This window comes from Bubalus kerabau, chromosome 3, assembly GCF_029407905.1.
Source record: "Bubalus kerabau isolate K-KA32 ecotype Philippines breed swamp buffalo chromosome 3, PCC_UOA_SB_1v2, whole genome shotgun sequence".
NCBI classification, from domain to species: Eukaryota; Metazoa; Chordata; class Mammalia; order Artiodactyla; family Bovidae; genus Bubalus; species Bubalus kerabau.
In genome coordinates, this window is record NC_073626.1 from 123,495,876 (window position 1) to 123,520,847 (window position 24,972).

Consider the following 24,972-nt stretch of genomic DNA (forward strand, 5'->3'; position numbering starts at 1 on the left):
TGGAGCAGTTCTGAGACACAAACATATTATTAACATCATTCTTTCCAGATTTACAGGGTTTTTTTGATCGTTGTTAAGTTGCTAAGTTGTATCTGACTCTTTTGCAACCCCATGGACCTGTCCATGCGATTTCCCAGACAAGAATACTAGAGTGGGTTACCTTTTCCTTCTCCAGGAGATCTTCTCAACCCAGGGATCTTCTGCATTGGCAGGTGGAGTGTTAACCACTGAACCACCTGGGAAATTTCTTCATCTCTAAATTCGGATTGGTTTAAATCTCTCTCACCACTTTCCTTTGTTTCATCAACTAACCTTTACTCAGATCCTATTACATGTAGGACAAAGTGTTAGGCATTGGGAACATGGAAAAAGACACAAACCTCACCTCTGGACCCTCATGGTCTAGTCAGTTAATACCTGCTCATTCATAAATAAAGGTGTTGTACATGCCACCTTCTCCCCAAGCCTTCACTGTTTCAGAGAAAGAGAGAGTTTTGCATGGTCTTCTGGTTTCTTCTTCCTTCCTTCCTTCCTTCCTTCTTTCCTCCTACAAATGTTTATGAAAACCCCATTATGGCAAAGGTGATATACAATGCTCCCAGCTCTGGTTGACAGTATACATTCTAGTCCTGGGAAAGAGGCAGAGACAAATGAAATAGTGCCTTGTGAGCAGTGCTACGAAGAAGACAACAGGAGCTGATCCACGCATCAGAGGATCCACAGGAGGGAGAGTTACCCGTAATGGCTATGGGTGAGTCTCCACTGAGGCTGATGGATGACTGGAAGAGGCTTCTGCTGAGTGTTATGATCTGCCAAGTGGCACAGTGGTTAAGAATCAGCCTGTAAGGCAGGAGATGTGGACTTGATCCCTGGAGAGAAGGAAATGGCAACCTACTCCAGTATTCTTGGCTGGAAAATTCCATGGACAGAGGAGCCTCATAGGCTATGGTTTACGGAGTCACAAAGAGTTGGATGTGACTGAGCACAGCATACACACATGATGTGTTAGGCAACAGAAACACAGAGATGGAAGATGAAATCTTGGCCTTCCAGAAGTTTACAGATTTAGAATATGACCTGTCTATTACCTGTGACCTTATGTGAAGAAATGGAGTCCAGGAGGAAGGGGGTTAAAAAATCCCTCCCTCCCCAGCCCTTATCACCCTGATTCCAACCTGGTTTTTCTACCTGTGTCGCAGTAGTAGGGCCCCAAGAGGGCAGCTCCTCTCCTGTATCCTGCATGCCAATGTTGCTAGAAAAATGGTTTTTCTTTTTGGGTGGGGATAGGTGATGAGATTAGAAACATTCACCTCTAAGCTTATCAGAAATCACACTGGCTCTAGCTCAGGACAGATTCACCAGAGGAGTCAGGGACTCCTGGTTGCTTAGCATCCCATGACCTTCTGACTCAGGCAAGGTCCTGGGGACTGGTATCTTCACCCAGTCCCCAGCCCTCTTGAACAACTACTTTCCATTTCACCTCAGTTGGGTATAATTTTAAAGTCATCCATTCTGCCTATTAACAGGAGAAAAGTTCAGTATAAAAAATACCCAACTGTCACTTCTCTTTGGGCAGATACTGACATTTCGAGTGGCAACACCAATCAAGTAGCAAATGGCATCCATTTGAAAACATATGAATTACATTATTCCGCAATTCTTCTTTTTACAGGCTGATTGACTCCTACCCAGGGGCTCCTCAGGGGAGCACCATGCCTCAGTGAGAATTTATAACTCTATCCCTGTCCTTATACCTGACACTGCCTGGGACGTAGTACTGCTCAGTAGATGGTTGCTGAAGAAAAAGATCATTCCATCTAGGGGGTTATTTCTGTCAGCTGTCTGGCAGAAAAGAAACCATGCTGAAGACTTAAAATACCTATAAATTATAGCTATTTTCTTTAAGAAGACTTTGTAAAATTACTTGGAAATACAACATCAGAGCAGAGAAATAACAGCATGAGGAGGGCAGATGACATATTAGCCATTGATTCTCGCGGGTCAATGCCATCCAGTGTAGTTAGACAGAATCCCTAAGGACCTTCTATGAACACAGGCTCATGGCAGTACAGCCATCACGAATACCCAGCACCCTCTGGTTTAGTAACAGCGACGCCCTACCTTTGGGGAATCACTGTTTCCCACTCTCTCTCTTGTTCCAGAGGGGCTGCCGATCAACAAGCCCACCTCCTGGCCAGAGCAACTGGCTGAGGAGGAGTATGTGACCTGACCTGTAACCAACAAGTGAAAGTGAAAGTCCCTCAGTCGTGTCTGACTCTTTGCAACCCCATGGACTATACAGTCCATGGAATTCTCCAGGCCAGAATACTGGAGTGGGGAGCCTTTCCCTTCTCCAGGGGATCTTCCCAACCCAGAGATCGAACTCAGGTCTCCTGCATTGCAGGCGGATTCTTTACCAGCTCAGCCGCAAGGGAAGCCTGTAACCAACAAAGGAGAACCCTTTCTTAGGACTTTACACACAGATGTGGGAGGGTGCTGGAGACTGAAGCAGCCTGTGGTGAGGTCCCCCAGGTGATAGGGAGGCAGAGTGAAGCAAGTTTTCAAGGGCAGAGAGAGATGACAAGGCAGGTGAATTCCTGGGACCCCTACCTTCATGGACACCCCCACCTCCTGTTATGAGAGCTGAAAAAGGCTCTTTTTTGCTTATACCACCATTCCAGGCAGAGTTTCTATCACTTGCAACCAAAAGGCTCCTAGAAGGCTACTCTTGAGGTGAATGAGTAACAAAACTTGCGGCAATTTTCTCGGCTGGTTGTATCATGTAGAGCGAACCTGACCATGGTTGAGAGGGGACAAAACCTACTTTAATGCAGACCACACCTACCAACGTGGCTGTCTGCTTTCTTTAGAGGAGACTTTCCTTCCGTTGGGTTTTTATATGTGCATCCCTGACCAGACCATGGCCATTACCTCTCTGTGGTTACACCCAGGTCCTAATCACCTAATGAGATGCCCCAAATGCTCTTGAAAAATAAAATTTCAAGACAGAATACAGGCTTCCGATGAACTTCCAGAGAACAGCTCTCAGAATCAAAAGGTCAGAAGTAATTTGTGTCAGAATTTCTTAATTGCTGGACAGGAAAAAATTTCAAAACCTACCGAGAAAAAGAATTCCTTCTAAAAATAAGTCTCCTGATGACCCAAAATGCCTCATCTTAAAATAAGATTGAGATGTTGACAGTCTTCTGGCTAGGATATTACACTCTGGAGAGCTGGATGAGAACATTTCAATGTGGCATTTTCCAGTGATATGAAAAACCACTCACATACTCCAAATAGAAAATTCCACAGTTTTCAATAGCTTAGGTGTGACTGTGTGTGAATGCTTGGGCTGCATCATTTTCCTTTTTACTTGTTTCTGTGGTTAGTTTCCAACACGATCTGGCCTCTTCACTCCACTCAGCCCAAGGTGGGCGGTTAGACATTGGGAGAGTCTAAAGATGCTCTGTCACTGAAAAAAGCCTGGGAGGCAGACACTAAGGATGGCCAAGGAGACTGTCACATTGCCCTCTGAGGACACTACCCTGCCACAGAGATTGGTTTCAAAGTCAGACAGGCATGTATGCAAACCTGGTACTTATTATTAGCTACATCAGTTCAGTTCAGTCTCGTCCGAGTCTTTGCGACTCCATGAATCACAGCATGCCAGGCCTCCCTGTCTATCACCAACTCCCAGAGTTCACTCAGACTCATGTCCATCGAGTCAGTGATGCCATTCAGCAATCTCATCCTCTGTCGTCCCCTTCTCCTCCTGCCCTCAATCCCTCCCAGCATCAGAGTCTTTAACAATGAGTCAACTCTTCACATGAGGTGGCTAAAGTACTGGAGTTTCAGCTTTAGCATCATTCCTTCCAAAGAACACCCAGGGCTGATCTCCTTCGGAATGGACTGCTTGGATCTCCTTGCAGTCCAAGGGACTCTCAAGAGTCTTCTCCAACACCACAGTTCAAAAGCATCAATTCTTTGGTGCTCAGATTTCTTCACAGTCCAACTCTCACATCCATACATGACCACTGGAAAAACCACAGCCTTGACTAGACGGACCTTTGTTTGGCAAAGTAATCTCTGCTTTTCATATGCTATCTAGGTTGGTCATAATTTTTTTCCAAGGAGTAAGTGTCTTTTAATTTTATGACTGCAGTCACCATCTGCAGTGATTTTGGAGCCCCCAAAAATAAAGTCAGCCACTGTTTCCCCGTCTGTTTCCCATGAAGTGATGGGACCAGATGCCATGATCTTAGTTTTCTGAATGTTGAGCTGTAAGCCAACTTTTTCACTCTCCTCTTTCACTCTCATCAAGAGGCTTTTTAGTTCCTCTTCACTTTCTGCCATAAGGGTGGTGTCATCTGCATATCTGAGGTTCTTGATATTTCTCCTGGCAATCTTGATTCCAGCTTGTGCTTCTTTCAGCCCAGCGTTTCTCATGATGTACTCTGCATATAAGTTAAATAAGCAGGGTGACAATATACAGCTACATGGTACTGGACAAATTTCCACTGATCTTAGTTCCATTTCCTAAATAGATACATTGTCACAGGCTTATGTACTGAGTACCAACACTGCCAGGTGCTTGGTGAGGCTCCAACATTATAGAGAACGGTAAAATGTGGTCCAATCCACATAGGTAAAAGTGAACGTGTTATTTATTCAGTCATTAGCCCGGCAAGCTCCTCTGTCCACGGGATTTCCCAGGCAAGCATACTGGAGTGGGTTGTCATTCTCTTCTTCAGGGGATCTTCCCGACACAGGGATCAACCTTGGTCTCCTGCATTGCAGGCGGATTCCTTACCATCTGAGCCACCAGCGAGGAGGAGAAGGGGGTGACAGAGGATGAGTCAGTGATAGTATCGCTGACTCAATGGACATGAGTTCGAGCAAACTCCAGGAGATGGGGAGGACAGAGGAGCCTGGTGTGCTGCAGGCCATGGGGTTGCAAAGAGTGAGACATGACTCTAAACAACCACATCAATGTACACGTAAATAGGTTAACTTCAATTGCATACTGAGTAAGTTTAATGACGGAAGGAGGCAGAGGATTATAAGCAAGGAGGCAACATGCTCTTTTGAAAATTAAATAAGAAAATAGTATAAAAAGTATCTGGAATGGAAATTGATAAAGATAGTGGAGCAGGAAGACATGGAATTTACCTCCTCCATGAATCATCAAAAATACACTTATATATGGAACAGTTCCTACTGAAACTAGGAAGTGGAAGAAAGACTCCTATACAATCAAGGTCAGTAAGAAAAATCCACATGTAATCAGGTAGGAGGGGTTCCTTGGTGGCTCAGGGGTAAAGAATCCGCCTGCTGATGCAGGAGATGTAGATTTTATCCCTGAGTCAGGAAAATCCTCTGGAGAAGGAAATGGCAACACACTCCAGTATTTTTGCCTAGAGAATCCCATGGACAGAGGAGCCTGGCAGGTTACAGTCCATGGGGTCACAAAAGAGTTGGATACAACTTAGTGACTAAACAACAACCACAAATCAGGTAGGAAGGGAAGAAAAGTGATCAGGTCAGGTCCCCTAGAAGGGAATGTAGAGGAAAAGGGAGATCACACAGGTGAAGATCCGTCCCAGGGAGTGAGCACTTCAAGCTCATATTGGGCTCCCCATGGTCTGGGGTCCAGCACAGGGAAGATGAGCCCCCTGAGCTGCCTGGAGGGCCGGTGGAACTAACAGGAGGGCCGTGGCAAGCCTAGACTGTGCTTGTGAGAAGCACATCTGCTTGCTCTCAGGGCAGAGTGGAGGGTGGACTGAGGACTGCTCCAGTGGCAGCCTGGTTTCCTACAACCGCCCTGGCATATGCCCCAGCCTCACTCATTTCATATTACGGCTCCATAAGAGGCTGAGGGCTGTCACGACTGAGTGAGAGCCCAGCCACTGCTGGCACTCACTCAGACAGTGCATCAGAAGCAGCCCCAATCCCTGATGGCACCCAGGCCCCACAGCCTGCAGTCTGATCAAGACCGAGAATCCATGCGGGTCCCCATCTGTCCTGTGACATGGCTCTATAACATGGCAGGGAAGGCAGAGGCTGGGGGCAGTGATTGGCTATGAGGGACAACAGAAGACTTGGACCCAAAGCTGTCTGAATAGGGTGGGGGCAGCCTTGGGTGGTGCTTGCACAGGTGGCACTTGGGAGGCAGCCCTGGCCTCTGTCTGTGGCTGGCCCACCACAGCCTGCAACCTATCTTGAGCTGAGAGCCCACAGAGGCTCCTCTTGCTCCAGCACTGCTCCCCTGTCAGAAGCATGGCTCTCAGCACCAAGAAAGGGGAAAGCACACACTTAAAGGGAACAGTTAGCTTGGAGTCAGCCCTCAGGGCTTCTGTTTCAGCAACTGGGGATCTATCCCTGTTCCTGACACAACAGTAATGGGCACTGAGCAGACGGGAAGCTTTAGCTTACAAGTGGCTCCAACTCAAGCCCCTCCATCTACAGCCCCGCCTTCTGCCAAGGTGAGAGCTGCCAGTGTACCTCTGAGGAAAGATGTGACTTGCTCTGATGTCAAATCCAGCTCTCCCACCAAAGGCAGTAAGCACATGCAGTCTGTATAAGGACACACACATAAAGCCACCCTTCACGACTGCAATAGGTAACTGTTTCATGTAAATTCATAGAAAAATAGAAACTTAAGTAAAACGAGAAGGCGGAGCTGGTCTCAATTGAGAGCAAAAGAAATCCCTGGGGAAAAAAGAAATACAAATAAACAAATTACCAGATAGAGAACTCAAAGCATTAGTAATAAAAATGCTGACTGAATTATGGAAAAGAATAGATTAATACAGTGAAAATTTTAACCAGGAACTAGAAAATATAAAGAAGAATGAATCAGAAATGAAAAATACAATAACAAATGAAAAACACACCAGAAAGAATGAAAGCAGACTAAGTGATAAGGAAGAACATAGACGTGATCTGGAAGATAGAATTATGGAAATCATCCAGTTAGAACAGCAAAAAGAAAAAACCAAATATGAAAAAATGAGAGCAGTTTAAAAGATCTCTGAGATAAAATCAGGGGTTATCAACATTGACATTATAGGGACCTCAGTAGAAAAGGGAGCTAAAAATATATTGATTAAATTATAGCTAAACATTCCCAAACCTGAAGAAGGAAAGATATCAAGGTACAGGAAGCACAGAGGGTCCTAAACAAGATGACCTCAATCAGACCCAGCCAAGACATAGCATAATTAAAATTGCAACAGTTAAAACTAAACAGAGAGTTTTAAAGGCAGCAAGAGAAAAAGAGAGTCATATATAAGGGAACCTCCATAAGGCTATCTGCTGATTTTTCTGCAGAAACTTTGCAGGATAGAGGGAGTGGTATGATATACTCAAAATGCTGAAAGAGAAAATCCTACAACCTAGGATATGCTACCCAGCAAGTTTATAATTTAGAATTGAAGTTGAAAGAGAGATAAAGAACTTCTCAGACAGGCAAAAACGAAGAGTTCATCAATACCAAACCTATCCTAAAATGTTAAAGCGCCTTCTCTAGATGGAAAACAAAAGGCTATAACAAAAAGTAACAATCCATAGAAAAGGAAAAATCCCACTAGGAAAGGCAAATATATAGTGAGGGCTGAGGATCATTCACTTAAATAAGCTAGGATGAAGATTAAAGACAAAAAACTGTAAAAGCAACTATGACTACAATCAGTAGTGAAGGGACAGAACTGAAGATGTAAAATGTGACATCAAAACCACAAAACGTTGGGGAGGGGAGTAAAACAATGTAGATTCTTTAGAATGTGTCTGAACTTATATGACTGTAAGTTTAAGACAAGTAGATACAGTTGGAAGCCAAGGTATATGAACCTCACGGTAACCACAAATCAAAAGCTTGCAATAGATACACAAAAACTAGAAGGAAACACAAGCATACCACTAAAGAACAACAAAGGAAGAAATAAAAAAAGAACAGAGAAGAACTATAAAGACAATAAGAAAACAAGTTATAAAATAGCTATGTATGTATAAAGTAGATATGTATAAGCACATACTTATCAATAATTACTTTGAATATTCATAGCCTGGGGCTTTCAAGGTGGTGTTAATGGCAAAGAACCCACCTGCCAATGCAGGAGATATACGAGGCACTGGTTCAATCCCTGGGTTGGGAAGAATCCCAGGAGGAGGAACTGGCAACCCGCTCCAGTATTCTTGCCTGGAGAATCCTGTGGACAGAGGAGCCTGGCAGACTACAATCCACAGGGTCACACAGAGTTGGACAGGACTAAAGTGACAGCATGCATGCACGCATCCATGGACTAAATGTACCAATCACAAGACATAGGGTAGATGATTGGATTAAAAAAAAACCCAAAACAAGACTCATCTATGTACTGTTTACAAGAGACTCACTTTACAGCTGGAGACATACAGACTATAAAAGTGAGGGGAGAAAAAGACATTTCATGCAAACAGAAATGACAAGAAAGTAGGTGTAACAATGCTCCTACCAGACAAAACAGACTTTGAAACAAAGTCTCTGACAAAAGATGAAGAAGGGCACTCTATAATGATAACGGGGTCAATACAAGGAGAGGATATATGTTAACAGATACACATCCTATATAAGAGCACCCAAATATATGAGGCAAATATTAACAGACATAAATGAAGAAACTAACAATAATACAATAGTAGTAGGCTTTGGCACCCCACTTATATCAATGGACGGATCACCCAGAGAGAAAATCATTACGGTAACAGTGGTCTTAAATGATATAATCAACCAATTGGATGTAATAGGTATCTACAAGACACTCCATCCCAAAGCAGCAGAATACACATTCTTTTCAAGCATACATGTAACCCTCTCCAAGACAGATCACATGCTAGGCCACAGGTAAGTCTCAACAACCCTAAGAGGACAGAAATTGTACAAGCATTTTTTTCCCCCACCACAATGATATAAAACTAGAAATCAACTATAGAAAGAAAAATAAGAACAGCACAAACATGTGAAGACCAAGCAACATGCTACTAAAAAAACCAATGAGTTAATGATAAACTCAAAGGGAAAATCAGAAAATACCTACAGACAAAAGAAAAAGGAAATACAACTTTTACTGCAGCAAAAGCAGTTCTAAGAGGGAAGTTTACAAGAAACAAGAAAAACAGGTCTTCTCCAAGAAACAAAAAAAGTCTCAAATAAACAACCTAGCATGTAAAGGAATGAGAAAAAGAACAAAGTCCAAAGTCAGCAGAATGAAGGAAATTATAAAGATCAGAGAGGAAATAAACAACACAGAGATCAAAAGAACAATAGCAGGGGCAGGGGGTACTCAATGAAACTAAGAGCAATCTTTTTTTCTTTAAAAGATAATCTCAACTCAATACATTTAGCCAGGCTCATAAGGAAGAAAAAAGAAAGAGGACTCAAATAAACAAAATAAGAAATTAAAGAGAAGAAATAACAAATGATGCCATAGATATATAAAACTCAAAAGAGAATGGTATAATCAGTTATATACAAACAAATTGGACAACTTAGAACAGACAAGTTTCTACTAACATACAGTCTGCCAAAACTAAGTCAAGAATAAATAATTTGACAGACTACTAGACATGAAATGGGGGGGGGGGGGAACACCTCTGAAAACAAAGGTCAGGACCAGGTGGCTTCACTGGAGAATTCTACCAAACATACAAAGAACTTATACCTATCCTTTCTGAATATTCCAAAAAAAAAAAAAAAAATTCAAGGATATAACACTCACAAATTCATTCAATTAAACCATCATTATGACAGACGCTTTAACCTCTGAGCCACCAGGCAAGCCCCATCTTTAATGAATGTAGATGCAAAAATCCTCAATGAAACATCAGTAAACTGAATTCAACAATATATACAAAGAACCATACACCGTGATCAAGTGGGATTTACTCCAAGATTTCAAGTATGATCCAACATTTGCAAATCAATCAATGTTATAAACCACATTAACAAAAGGAAAGATGAAAATCACAGGATAATAGACACAGAAAAAGCACTTGACAAAATTTAACATTCATTCATGATAACAACTCTCAAAATGGGTACAAAGGGAACATATATCAACACAATAAAGGCCAGTTATAACAAACCCACAGCTAACATCATACATAATGGGAAAAAGCTGAAAGCCTTTCCCCTAAAATCAGGAAGACGACAAGAATGTCCACTCTTACTACTTCTATTTAACACTGTATTGAAATCCTAACCACAGCAATCAGACAAGAAAGAGAGAGAGAGAAAGAAAGGGGGAGGGGGAGGAAGGGATGGAGAGGGAGACACAAGACAGAGAAGGAAAGAAAGAAAGGGCATCACACTGGAAGGGAAGATGTAAAATTGTTATTATTTTCAGATGACATGGTACTACATATAGAAAATCCTAGTCTCCACCAAAAAACTATTAGAACTAGTAAGTGAATTCTGTAAGGTTTCAGAATACAAGATCAATATACAGAAATCTGTTGCATTTCTATATGCTAATATGAATTATCAGAAAGTTTAAAAAATCCCATTTAAAACTGCATCCAAAATAATTACCAAGGAATAAACTTAACCAAGGAGGTAAAAGACCTGAATGCTGAAAACTATAAAACACTGAAAAGGGAAAGTGAAGATGATTTAAATGGAAAGATATCCTGTGCTCTTGGATTGGAAGAATTAATATTATTAAAATGACCATATTACCCAAAGCAATCTACAGATTTAATATAATCCCTTTCAAAATACCCCTGATACTTCCACAGAACTAGAATGAATAATTCCAAATTTTATATGGAACCAGAAAATACCCCAAATTCCCAAAACAATCTTGAGAAAAATGAACAAAGCTAGAGGTATCATGCTCCCCAACTTCAAATTATGCTACTAAGTTACAGAAATTAAAACAGCATGCTACTGGTACAAAAACAGACACATAGATAAATGCAACAGAACAGAAAGCCCAGAAATAAGTCCACACACCTATGATCAATTAATCTACAACAAAGGAGGCAAGACTATACAATGGCTTTTAAAAGACCCTTTACAAGTAGTTCTGGGAAAACTGGATAGACACATGTAAAAAAATGAGATTAAAACATCTCTTAACACCGCATGCAAAAATAAACTCAAAATGTATTAAAGACCTAAATGTAAGATCTGAAACCATAGAACTCCTAGAAAAGAACATTGGCAGAACATTCTTTAATTTAAATCGTAGCAATATTCTTTTGGATCTATCTCCTAAGGCAAAATAAATAAATAAAAGTAAAAATAAACAAATGGGACCTCAGTTCTATTCAGTTGCTCAGTTGTGTCCGACTCTTTGCGACCCCATGAATCACAGCACGCCAGGCCTCCCTGTCCATCACTAACTCCCGGAGTTCACTCAAACTCACGTCCATCAAGTCGGTGATGCCATCCAGCCATCTCATCCTCTGTCGTCCCCTTCTCCTCCTGCCTCCAATCCCTCCCAGCATCAGAGTCTTTTCCAATGAGTCAACTCTTCGCATGAGGTGGCCAAGGTACTGGAGTTTCAGCTTCAGCCTCAGTCCTTCCAATGAACACTCAGGACTGATCTCCTTTAGGATGGACTGGTTGGATCTCCTTGCAGTCCAAGGGACTCTCAAGAGTCTTCTCCAACACCACAGTTCAAAAGCATCAATTCTCTGGTGCTCAGCTTTCTTTACAGTCCAGCTCTCACATCCATACATGACCACTGAAAAACCATAGCCTTGACTAGACAGACTTTTGTTGGCAAAGTAGTATCTCTGCTTTTTAATACGCTATCTAAGTTGGTCATAACTTTCCTTCCAAGGACCTAATTACACTTAAAAGCTTTTGCAAAGCAAAGGAAACCACTGACAAAATGAAAAGACAACTGTCAGAATGGGAGAAAATATTTACCAGTGATATGATCAATAAGGGATTAGTGTTCATAATACACAGACAGCTCATACAACTCAATATTAAAAAAAAAAAACCCAATTAAAAAATGGGCAGAAGATCTGAACACACATTTTCCCAAAAAAGATACACAGATGGCTAACAGGCCCATGAAAAGATGTTCAACATCATTATTAGAGAAATGTAAATCAAAACCATAAAAAGCTATCACCTCACATCTATCAGAATGGCTATCATCAAAAAGCCTATAAATAACACATATCAGGAGGATGTACAGAAATGGGAGCCCTTGTACACTACTGACGGGAATGTGGACTGGTGCAGCACCTATGGAAAACAAACAGTATGGAGGTTCCCCAAAAGCCTAAGAATAGAACTACTGTATAATCCAGTAATTCCACTTGTGGGTATATACCCCAAAAAACCATAAATGTTAATTCAAAAATGGTACATGCACCTCAGTGTTTACAGCAGCATTACTTAAAACAGTCAAGATGTGGAAGCAACCTGAGTGTCCATCAACAGATGAATGAAAATGATGTCACTGTATATACACGTGTACACAAAGGAGTGTTACTCAGCCATAAAAAATGAAAATTTGCCATTTGCAACAACATGGAGGGACATAGAGAGTATTATGCTTAGTGAAAAAAGCCAGAAAGACAAATATTTTATGTCATCATTTATATGTAGAATCTAAAAAATAAAACAAACTCACATATAGAAAACAAACTCACATATAGTAAACAAACTAGTGGTTACCAGTAGAGAAAGGAGTCGGGGGAGGAACAAGATAGGGGTATGGGATTAAGAGATACGAAGTATTAATACTCAGTTCAGTTCAGTCCAGTCCCTCAGATGAGTCCGACTCTTTGTGACCCCATGAATCGCAGCACCCCAGGCCTCCCTGTCAATCACAAACTACCGGAGTTTACCCAAACTCATGTCCATTGAGTCGGTGATGCCATCCAACCATCTCATCCTCTGTCGTCCCCTTCTCCTCCTGCCCTCAATCTTTCCCCACATCAGGGTCTTTTCAAATGAGTCAGCTCTTCGCATAAGGTGGCCAAAGTATTGGAGTTTCAGCTTCAACATCAGTCCTTCCAATGAACACCCAGGACTGATCTCCTTTACGATGGACTGGTTGGATCTCCTTGCAGTCCAAGGGACTCTCAAGAGTCTTCTCCAACACCACAGTTCAAAAGCATCAATTCTTCGGTGCTCAACTTTCTTTATAGTCCAACTCTCACATCCATACATGACTACTGGAAAAACCACAGCTTTGACTAGACGGACCTTTGTTGGCAAAGTAATGTCTCTGCTTTTTAATATGGTGCCTAGGTTGGTCATAACTTTCCTTCCAAGGAGTAAGTGTCTTTTAATTTCATGGCTGCAATCACCATCTGCAGTGATTTTGCAGCCCAAAAAAATAAAGTCAGCCACTGTTTCCACTGCTTCCCCATCTATTTCCCATGAAGTGATGGGACAGGATGACATGATCTTAGATTTCTGAATGTTCAGCGTTAAGCCAACTTTTTCACTCTCCTCTATCACTTTCATCAAGAGGCTCTTTATTTCTTCCCTTTACACCATAAGGGTGGTGTCATCTGCATATCTGAGGTGATTTATATTTCTCCTGGCAATCTTGATTCTAGCTTGTGCTTCATCCAGCCCAGCGTTTCTCATGATGTACTCTGCATATAAGTTAAATAAGCAGGGTGACAGTATACAGCCTTGATGTATTCCTTTTCCTATTTGGAACCAGTCCATTGTTCCATGTCCAGTTCTAATTGTTGCTTCCTGACCTGCAAACAGATTTCCAAGAGGCTGGTCAGGTGGTCTGGTAATCCCATCTCTTTCAGAATTGTCCACAGTTTATTGTGATCCACACAATCAAAGGCTTTGGCATAGTCAATAAAGCAGAAATAGATGTTTTTCTGGAACTCTTGCTTTTTCGATGATCCAGCGAATGTTGGCAATTTGATCTCTGGTTCCTCTGCCTTTTCTAAAACCAGCTTGAACATCTGCAAGTTCACGGTTCACATACTGTTGAAGCCTGGCTTGGAGAATTTAGAGTATCACTTTACTAGTGTGTGAGATGAGTGCAATTGTGCAGTAGTTTGAGCATGCTTTGACATTGCCTTTCTTTGGGATTGGAATGAAAACTGACCTTTTCCAGTCCTGTGGCCATTGCTGAGTTTTCCAAATTTGCTGGCATACTGAGTGCAGCACTTTCACAGCATCATCTTTCAGGATTTGGAATAGCTCAACTGGACTTCCATCACCTCCACTAGCTTTGTTCGTAGTGATGCTTTCTAAGGCCCACTTGACTTCACATTCCAGGATGTCTGGCTCTAGGTGAGTGATCACATCATCGTGATTATCTGGGTTGTGAAGATCTTTTTTGTGTAGTTCTTCTGTGTATTCTTGCCACCTCTTAATATCTTCTGCTTCTATTAGGTCCATACCATTTCTGTCCTTTATCAAGCCCAACTTTGCATGAGATATTCCCTTATCTCTAATTTTCTTGAAAAGATCTCTAGTCTTTCCTATTCTATTGTTTTCCTCTATTCCTTTGCATTGACCCCTGAGGAAGGCTTTCTTATCTCTCCTTGCTATACTTTGGAACTCTGCATTCAAATGGGAATATCTTTCCCTTTTTTTTTTTTTTTTTCCTTTTCTCCTTTGCTTTCTGCTTCTCTTCTCTTCACAGCTATTTGTAAGGCCTCCTCAGACAGCCATTTGCTTTTTTGCATTTCTTTTTCTCGGGGATGATCTTGATCACTGTCTCCTGTACAATGTCACGAACCTCCGTCCATAGTTGATCAGGCACTCAGTCTATCAGATCTAGTCCCTTAAATCTATTTCTCACTTCCACTGTATAATCATAAGGGATTTGATTTAGGTCAAACCTGAATGGTCTAGTGTTTTCCCCTACTTTCTTCAATGTAAGTCTGAATGTGGAAATAAGGAGTTCATGATCTGAGCCACAGTCAGCTCCCGGTCTTGTTTTTGCTGTCTCTATAGAGCTTCTCCATCTTTGGCTGCAAAGAATATAATCAATCTGATTTCAGTGTTGACCATCTGGTGATGTCCATGTGTAGAGTTCTCTTGTGTTGTTGCAAGAGAGTGTTTGCTATGACCAGTGCATTCTCTTGGCAAAACTATTAATACTATTTACAAAATAAATAAGCAACAAGGGTACCTTGTATATCAAGGATACATTATAGCCATTATTTTGTAATAATTTTAAAAGGAGAGCAGTCTATAAAAATATTGAATCACTATACTGTATACCTGAAAGTAATATAATATTATAAATCAACTATATTTAATAAAGTGTTTTTAAAGTATCTGGCAATGAGATGGCACTTAGGGTGGATTCTTTTTTTTTTTTTTTTGATGGCACTTTTATTTCCCTTCCAAAAAAAACCAACTGAAACTAAAAGAAGTAAACGATCTCAAATTTTTATTGTCTTCATAATAAAACAAAATATGAAGCTCAAAACTAGATCACTTGGCCCTTTCTCTTTTTATCACCTCCCATCTCAAAATGCTTGCATCTCTTAATAGCCAGCACGCTCTTTGATCTGCAGTTGGGCTCACACATTCAAGACTCAGTACAATCTTCTTTGCAGTTTTAGCCTTTTTCCGGAAAATCGGCGTAGCCTGCCCACCATAGCCACTCTGCTTCCTGTCATAACGCCAGTTTCCCCGGGCATATAGAGAATCCTTGCCCTGCTTGTACTGTGTCACTTTGTGGGGCTGGTGCTTCCCACACTTCTTACAGAAAGTCCGGTGGGTTTTTGGAATGTTCACCATGTTTGCGAGAGCGATAACAGCACAGAAAAAAAGCAGGGTAGATTCTTCTGATTCTCCAACAGACCTGTGACCTACAAAATGTTTTCATATCCTGTCTCAGGGAGATGCTGACCAGGAAAGACTTAGTTGCACATGAGTCAAAATGGTATCCAGCTGGTTAACATGTGGCATTGAGTAAAAGTCCCTTCCTGCCCTTGCCTGGCTCTGTTTCCTTCCCCTTCCTTCTGGTATAGTAGAGTGGAAGTACTTTGGGGACAGCCAAACTCTTAGTTTTCTGCAAATCACAGCACTATATTCCTCTTGCCTGTAACAGTGAATGATAAGATGCAGGGAGCATGTTAGACAACAGTACCACAAGGCACAGTGATCACTCAGCAAGCACATTCTGGGAAGGGTGCTCCTTCTGGAAACAATCAGAGATGGAGCTCCCTGGCTGGACTCTGTCAATACTCATGAATTATGTACATGGAAGCTTCTTTGTGTTCTTCTTCCCTGTTGCTTTACAGGAACCATATTAAATTGAGTTACACATCTCAGGGACTTGCTTTGAAACACATGAATTAGGTACCATGTTATACTGTTATAAGAACTACTGAACTTTACCAGTGAAAGAGAAGCCTGCTTATGTTTTTCACTTCATTTTTATTTTTCAGTGCCTGCTGACAGTCTAATGACTTGCACCAAGCAGGCTGTTTGATTCATTTCTGAGGCACAAAATCATTTTCACACTTTCATCTTCCCAAAATTATTGTACCTTTTTTTCACTAAGCAAAAATTCATCCTGATCTCAGCCCAATTTGGGTTTCTTTCAAGTTCCACCAAAAGGCTTTCCACCTGGGCATTCTTCAATTCCATCTTTACTTTCAAGCATTTCATTACTGAGGCCCTGAAGGTAGGGGCATGGATTTTTAGATGAATTGCCTTATTTCAGTCCAATTTATGGCAGTAAGATTAAAGAGAAAAACAAACACACCATGGTGGACAACTCTGACAGAGCCCCAGTCTCTCCAAACGTGGTGGGATGAATGTGATTGCATGCACATCAATATGTCACATAAAACTGTAATGTGTGGAGGGGCTTCACTTGCTGAAACAAGTGGTGACGTTGGAGAGGCACAGCTGGCAAGGGACTGAGGGTAGCCTCTAGCTGACAGCCAGACGTCAGCCAACAGATGTCAAAGGACTGAAGGCTGCCAAGAACCATGTGAACTTGGAAGTAGATCCTTCCCCAGTCGAGCCTCAGATGAGACTACTGCCCAGGCCAGCACCTTCACTAACTTTGTAAGAGTCTGAAACAAAGGACCCTGCTATACTGTGCCAAACACAGAAACCGTGAGATAATACACGATGTTTTTTCAGGCCACTGTATTTGTGTAATACTGCTATGTAGCAACACATACTAAATTCACAGAAAAAGAGAAAAGCAACCCCTGACATCTGAGAGCCAATCTGGCACTCTCAGCAAGGCCCTGGTGTTGCTGGGAGCTGGGCTGCATTCACACGAGGCTTTTGTGTTAAATATAAATAACTCCAGAGGACATCAACATCAGACAGGGTCACAAGCTTCAAGGAAAAAAACATGACCACTCTGTAATGTTTGCATATGGGCAAAAACATGAACACTATTCAAATCCCCTAAATGATCAAACATCCTCCTATACTGGCTAATATGAACACAGAGCTTTAACTGTGATTCTTTTCCCTTGGCCCACAGAGAAGATTTCTTTAGACATTCATTCATCAAATTATCCCTCCTTAATGCATCTAACTCAGAGCAAAGCTCTACTTTCTCTAATCTTCCCCTAAATCACCTAAAAGAAGTCTGAATCCCATAAGTCTTTTCTTAGGCCTCTTTATTGAGATGCTGTATGATTCCCCACTGCTGTGTGGTCTCCTTCAACCAGCAATAAACCCAACTTGTCTAACTATGGGTGTGTTCCCAGAGGTCTTTGACTGGAGGACATTGACAACAGCAAACAAAGCAAATTAAGAAAAACAAAAAGCAAACATGATTTTATCATGTTATGTGCATAAAAACAGAAGCATAAACCAAGAAAGCAAGAAAATACAGAGCTTAAATTAGATCTAAAATACAAAAAAAAATAACAATCTCCAAATGAGTATAAAGAAATTATTTGATAAACAGTATTAAGGTAAGTAGATAGGAGCAGGAAAACTAGGATGGATCCAGATTGTGGACTAAACAAGAATGAACTCTATGTAGCATAAAGGATTAAACATTAATAAAAAATTATGAGCTGAAATGTAATGAATTACTTATCAGATCAATGTAAAAAGAACACTGCTATTTTGAAACAAAAAGACTGATCAATTTGGGTACCAACGCCTTGCATGAAAAGAAAAGCAATACACAAATCAAAGAACAGCCTGAGAAATATGTGCATCACCGTGACAAAATATTTAAATCTACAATAGAGACTTTAATCAAATTTACAAGGAAAACATCAGATACCCAAAGTATAAGTGAGTAAAGGCTTCAATAGATCAGTCAAATAAGCAGAAAACACAGCAAACAAAAACATGCAATCATGTTCAAGCCACTCAGTGGTCCAAAGAGGTACTATTTTATAGCCACTAAGGTAGCAAGTTAGACAAATGAACAGAAGGGGAGACGCTTGGACCATCCTGGAAGCCCCTTCATGGAGGCAGTATTTTATATTGCTACAACTTATTTATAAAGCAACACAGAGGAGTCAGAATCCAATCTTTAGACTCCTACAAAATCTTTCCAAAGAAACCATTTGTTCAGATTTTACAAGAGGATTATCTACAATGGTAAACAAAAGTCTAACAACAGGGAAATGTTTAATGAATTGTGCTGGATTATCTAGTATTCATATAATTATGAAGACTAGAAACATGGAAAATATTTAGGACTTAATGTGACCAAAAAAATGCAGTTTATAAAAGTATAAATAAAGGTTACCATTAGCTGCATGGCTATAATGTGCCCCAGGCACTGTTTTGGGCATTTTTGTCACATTTCACTTAATCTTCACAACACCCTGCCATCCTGCCAGGAGAGTTATATTATTCTCATTTTATAGATGAAGATACTAGGGCAAAGCGATTAAATAAAGTGGCCAAGGTCACAGAGCTGGGAAGTTGAGGAGACAGACGTGAACCAAGACAGGACTCCAATGCTGTATTTGTAACTGTGCTGTTTTTCCTCTTTTACACACACGTGATGGCTGCAACTAGGCGCCACCATGGATATCTGGGACAAATACTGGATTAAATACGCAAACGTGAAGTAACTGTGATATGGGAATAGGATTAAAGTCAATTCAATTACAAAAACCCTCATGTTTAATGATATATGATCTACCCAATACAAACAACATAATCAAGCAATGAACTGGTGAACTCCAACTCCCTGAGAAGTTTTAATTATATGTATGCGTGTGTGCTCTATCATATTTGACTCTTTGCAATCCCATGGATTGTAGCCTGACAGTCTTCTCTGTCCATGGAATTTCCCAGGCAAGAATACTGGAGTGGGTTGCCATTTCCTACTCTAGGGGATCTTCCTGATCCGGGGATCATACCTGTGTTTCCTGCATTGGCAGGTGGATTCTTTACCATTGAGCCACCAGGAAAGTATTTTAATTATACACATCCTTGGAAAAAGACCTGTCCAAAACTACTTCTAATTTCATTCTTTCCTGGCAGAGCAGAAAAGAGGGACAGAACACAGAATACAGCCATCAGATCACTGCACAAGGGTGAGGGACGGGAAGCCCAGGGAGCCCAGGGATACAGCAGGAAACATGGAATTGCAGAGCTGATGGGGAAGACAAGTTAGCTTCAAGACTACCAGGCAAGGACATGTGTACGAAGGAGACCTATTTGCTTCCTCTCTTATAATAATCTAAGCTCCTATCTACTTACAGTGGGCAGGTATAAAGATAAAAGTCAGAGTCCCCAGAGGAAGAGCAGTGAGTAACCCGTATGTTTGTCTTTCTGTAAAAACTGAATCAGTGATGCTATGTGGCAACCTAAGGGCAGGTACAGGCTCACTCCCTTGCCATCCAGGTCTGTGTGTGCTGACAGCAAAGCAAGACACTTCTTCTCAGGGCAGTGAATTAATCACTCTTTTCCACAACTATGTCTTCAAGTCTTGATTCTACTGGTACTTTCAGGATGACCTAAATCCTTGGTCAAATGTCAGATGACACTCTAACCACTGTCACCTTTTCTAGGTGGTAAATTAAAATAGAGGATGCTTTGGATTCTATTAGGCTTCCCTGATAGCTTAGTTGGTCAAGAATCTGCCTGCAATGAAGCAGACCCCGGTTCGATTCCTGGGTCGGGAAGATCCCCTGGAGAAGGGATAGGTTACTCACTCCAGTATTCTTGGGCTTCCCTTGTGGCTCAGCTGGTAAAGAATCCACCAGCAATGCAGGAGATCCGGGTTCGATCCCTGGGTTGGGAAGATCCCCTGGAGAAAAGAAAGGCTACTCCCTCCAGTATTCTGGCCTAGAGAATTCCATGGACTGTATAGTCCATGGGGTCACAAAGAGTTGGACACAACTGAGCGATTTTCACTTTCTTTCACTTTGGATTCTAATGTGAAAGTTGGATCAGAAAACCTATGTTAAGAAACACACAGACTTTGGGGGTGGGGAAAACAAGAGAACCCCATCCCTAGACAGTCTATGCTGTTTTTTCTTAAGTTGACTTGTAACATGAGTTTTTATTTTTATTTCAACTTTATTTCTACTTCTGGAAGTGTGCTCACCAACAAAAGTTTGGTTACCATCCTTCACCATACTACTGACCCCCTTTACCCATTTCACCCTCCCCCTGCCCCCTGCCCCTCTGCTAAACACTACTCTGTACCATTTTACTCATTCTTGCTCAGAAAGCCTCTCACTTTGTGTGAGATGACCACTATTGTGCTTAGAGCTGATTATAACTCCCAGATTACAGGTGACATCCACTGTCCAACTACATCATCTGTGCAATCTCTTCAGAAGACCATTGCACAGAGGGTCAGGGCAGAGCTCATTTGTTGTCAAGGCTTTTGAGACAGGGAAAGTGGAAGTGGATGCTTGAACAGACATCAATGTTTTAGGGGGGCAGAGAGAGCAGGGTTGGGGAAAGGAGGATGTGAAACAAGGCCCTGTAAATCTGATTTTACTGATACTACATCCCGGCCAGACCAGAATCAGTTATGTGCAAAATGATTAATCACTGTCTCCCTGAAATATTCAAGGTCCTGTTGCCTATTCTTAGGATGGAAAAAAATCTAATGCTGAAATATGACTTTCAGGCTTTTGTTCATTCTATACCCTTTTAATAAAGCAGGACACAAAATTTTGCCTTGGGCTTGGCTGAGTTATGGGGTTTATCTCCTAAGTGGCAAAGCTTCATCTCTCAGCCTCATCCACCAAACTGTACCCAAGTTATAGGAAGCCTGCTAGAGAAGGAAAAATGTGGGTGCTGTCCCTAAGGCATCCATCTATCAGATGCAATAATTGCTCCAAAAGACAGGTTTTCTCTTTATATTTATAGAAAAATAGTCACTGTAGAAGAAAATGAATTTAGCTAATGGGCAAATGTGGATGGTGCTGCATGGCGGATATTCTGACAAATGTGGCGGATGAATTACAACCTGCCTCCATCAGTGCTGGGAGGGGTAGGGAAGCAGAAGGACAAATTCTTGGGCATTATTGAGGCAATGGCTTCAGCTGGGTCCCCACCTACCTTTTCTGCATACTCAGACACGATCTGCTTGATCTCGGCAGAGCACAGGCCCACGATCTGGCCCACGGAGCTTGCGGTCGGCCGGCTCTGCAATCACAAGGGAGGGTGTGCTCTCAAGGACATGTACTGGCTTTCACACACTGGAAACCCTGAGCATGACTACAGCAAAACAGATAACATTCCTGGGGGAAAAGTAATTTGGCTTTTCCTCACATGTTCATCAACAAGGAAGGGAGAAAACAAGCCTCAGGACAAAGGTTACCTCACCTCACTCCCTCCTGAATCACTCAGCAAACCCTGTTAAGATTCTCCTCGGACCCTGGGTATCTCTAGAAAATCATTCTTTACCACTTACACCCCATCCCATGGTTTTTGTCGCTGAGGATCACTAAAAAGAGCCTAAAGGGAACTTGGCAGGCATAGGACTCAGAGGAAGAAAGTGGAAATGGGAGAGGAAAAGGGATTTCAGAATTCCTGAACTACCTCCTGACTGTCACAGGTCTTTCCTGCCATAAAGAAGGATTCTCTTTCAAAGCACCTGGATAAACCTTCGGGACAGGTCGTAAGCTCTGAGAAAAGGGAATATAAATTCGGTGCCCTACCATCTACCCAGATGGTATAGGAGAGAAACAGGAGACAGGGGCTCCTGTCCTGAATGCCACATGTGGTTGTGGACAAGCAGGGCTGAACCACAGCTCTCCCAGATGGATCCTGTGATGCCATCCAGCTGGGACATCCTGTCTTCACAAAGGTCCTCAGGTCTCCCTCCGAGAGGTTCCCGTGAATGGCAACACCGTGCATGTATAAAAAGTTCCCCCAAATAAAGATCCCAGGAAACAATAAGCAGAGTGCTAAAAAGAGAGGGCCCTCCATCACAGAGCAGGTTGGTTCCAAGTCTCCCTCTCCACACCGCGCCCACCCTTGTGGCCACATCCGCCTCACCTCCTCATGTGCCATGGCGGTCATCTTGGTCATCAAGGATTGAATACGCTGCTAAAAGAGGAATGGGGAGAAGTAGTAGTGAGCAGGTCTGCCCACAAAAGGCTTAAGCTGGGTATCTAAACAGGGCTTTTCAGTGGAATCCAAGGGCTGTTTTACCCAGTCTCATTTTATGGTGAGTCTCATGAGAAGTGATGGAAGGAAACTGAAAAGAGCATGAAAAAACAGCCAACGGTAGCTGGCCATTCCGCAAAACTGGAGATGAAAGTGACATTTCTCTCCAAAAGATTTATGCAGAAACCCTAGAGGGCCACAAGGATCACTCACTTCTTCAGCAGTTTGAAGTTCATCCTCCTCGTGGGCATCAGCTTTTTCTGCAGTCAACAGCCCCGTCGGAAGTGCCATTTTCTTGTCCTCAGCCTGGAAGGGAAGATGTAAAAACTGTGGCTGAGCACTATCGGTGGAGACAGTAGAGAAAGGGTAACACTGCAAAGAGCCATAAGTCGGTAAAAGAAAACACACAGATCTGGACAAATGACCCAGCCCCTGAGAAAGGATGCAAAATCCAGAAACCTCAGCCTCCACTCCAACCACATGCCAAACAGGTGGAGTCTTGGGCCTTGTCAATGCCTGCCTCCATCTCTGAACTACTCGCTGATTAAATTCCTATCAGGCCATACACCTTTGCCAGACTTATCCATGCACTGTGATTGGGTCTTCCCCTACTTTAATTTCTTTAAGACTAGATCACTGCCTTTTTTTCAGCTGAGGTGCATTAGTGGATATGAAAGCAATTTAGCAGGTATGCTGCTGCTGCTGCTAAGTCGCTTCAGTCGTGTCTGACTCTATGCGACCCCACAGATGGCAGCCCACCAGGCTCCCCCATCCCTGGGATTCTCTAGGCAAGAACACTGGAGTCGGCTGCCATTTCCTTCTCCAATGCAGGAAAGTGAAAAGTGAAAGTGAAGTCGCTCAGTCGTGTCCGACTCTTCACGACTCCATGGACTGCAGCCCACCAGGCTCCTCCATCCATGGGATTTTCCAGGCAAGAGTACTGGAGTGGGGTGCCATTGCCTTCTCCATTAGCAGGTATGACTGGCATCTAAATACAAATAACAGAACATATCAGAGTGCTTTTGGGGGGGGGTGTGTCTACTAAACCATGATGAAAATAACTCCTACATACCAAAGTTTGAAAATCGCTAGTTTAAAGGTTTAAAGGATAAGACTCTAAGCTGCTTGTCTTGATGCTCAAGCTCCATGCTATAAACCCAGCTCAGGCTCAAAATGTACCACACTCAGGACAGCTGGAATCATGGCTGCTCCCCAAGCCTGCACTGTGAGTCTAGAGTTCTTGGTTTTAGCTCCATCTTTGCCATTCACAAGCTATTGATCTCAGATTTACCTTCTCTGGATATTAGGATCTCTTGGGGTTGAATGAGAGGATTGGCCTCAGATATCCCTCTGAGACCATTCCAATTCTGGGATGTGCTTAAGCATATGAGTGGCTCCAGGGGCTGGCCTGAGCACTTGTGTATATCTGCAGGGGATAAGACTTCCAGTTCAAATGTACCATCTGACATGAGAATGATAAGGCAAGGCCAATGTGAATAATATTTCATGGACATCTCATAATTTTTCCAACCATAATCAAATTGCCTTATTTCAGAATATAGTCATATACACAGACATTGTTTTCAGACCTAAAATTATATATTATACATACATATCAAATTCTTATATACAATACAGTTACCCCATGACACTCTAATCCAGAAAAGCCTTGCTTTGGAGGAAATGGCTGTTTGGTTGAGCGAAAACACAAATGCAGAAATGAGAAAACCAAGAAAGATGTCATAATGAATGTATAAATGATTATTAATGGTAATAATGATGATGATAGTTCACACTTAGTAAATGTGCACTCTGAGTTGGATTATTCTACATCTTTTACATTTTAATCTTCACAACAGTGTTGTGAGATGGTACAACTTCTGCCCCCATTTTACAAATGCCATAAACTGAGGCACAACAATTAAGTGTACTGACGGAAATTACGCAGTGAAAGGGAGGAACTAGCATTTGAAACCAGCCAGTCTGGCTTTAGAATATATGCACCTCAGTGTCCTCTGAGGACTGAGACAACGACCACAGGAAGCAAAGGGAGGCTGGGGTCAGGGAAGGCTCGCAGGAAGCACTGGGAATGAGGTCTAGACAGCGGAGGGGCGGCAGAAGAGTGGTGGGAGGAGCTGTGTCTCACTCAAGAAAATCCAGGGGTTGGGTAGGGAGTGAGAAAACAGGTTCACTGAATCTCAGCTGTGGACTCTTTAAGAGGTCACCAGCCGCTTTGGCTAGCACGTTATTACTGAAAAGGCGGTAGGTAAGAGCACAGGCTTTGATGTCACACAGACCTGGGTTCAGATTCTTTTTATGGCACTTTAGGAGCTGTGTGATCTTGGACAAATCACTGAGCCTCTCTGAACCTCAGCTTTTTGATCTGAAAAACAGGAATGAGTATCTTCCTCACAGAGTTGTTTAGCCTGACCAAAGGGCCTGGACACAGGAAA

General features: G+C 42.1%; 1 protein-coding gene and 1 pseudogene across 2 annotated transcripts in view; both read right to left on the reverse strand.

Moving 5' to 3' along the window:
* Window positions 1-24,972, reverse strand: part of CCDC93 (coiled-coil domain containing 93) — a 106,877-nt gene that overhangs the window by 40,439 nt on the left and 41,466 nt on the right. For both annotated transcript variants that reach the window (XM_055572872.1, XM_055572873.1), the window contains 3 exons: window positions 22,733-22,825; window positions 22,409-22,459; window positions 21,467-21,553 (listed from right to left, as the gene is read on the reverse strand). In XM_055572872.1, the coding sequence (XP_055428847.1) occupies window positions 21,467-21,553; window positions 22,409-22,459; window positions 22,733-22,825 (231 nt within the window). The remainder of the gene's footprint in view (window positions 1-21,466; window positions 21,554-22,408; window positions 22,460-22,732; window positions 22,826-24,972) is intronic.
* LOC129646534 (60S ribosomal protein L36a-like) lies at window positions 11,302-16,030 on the reverse strand (annotated as a pseudogene).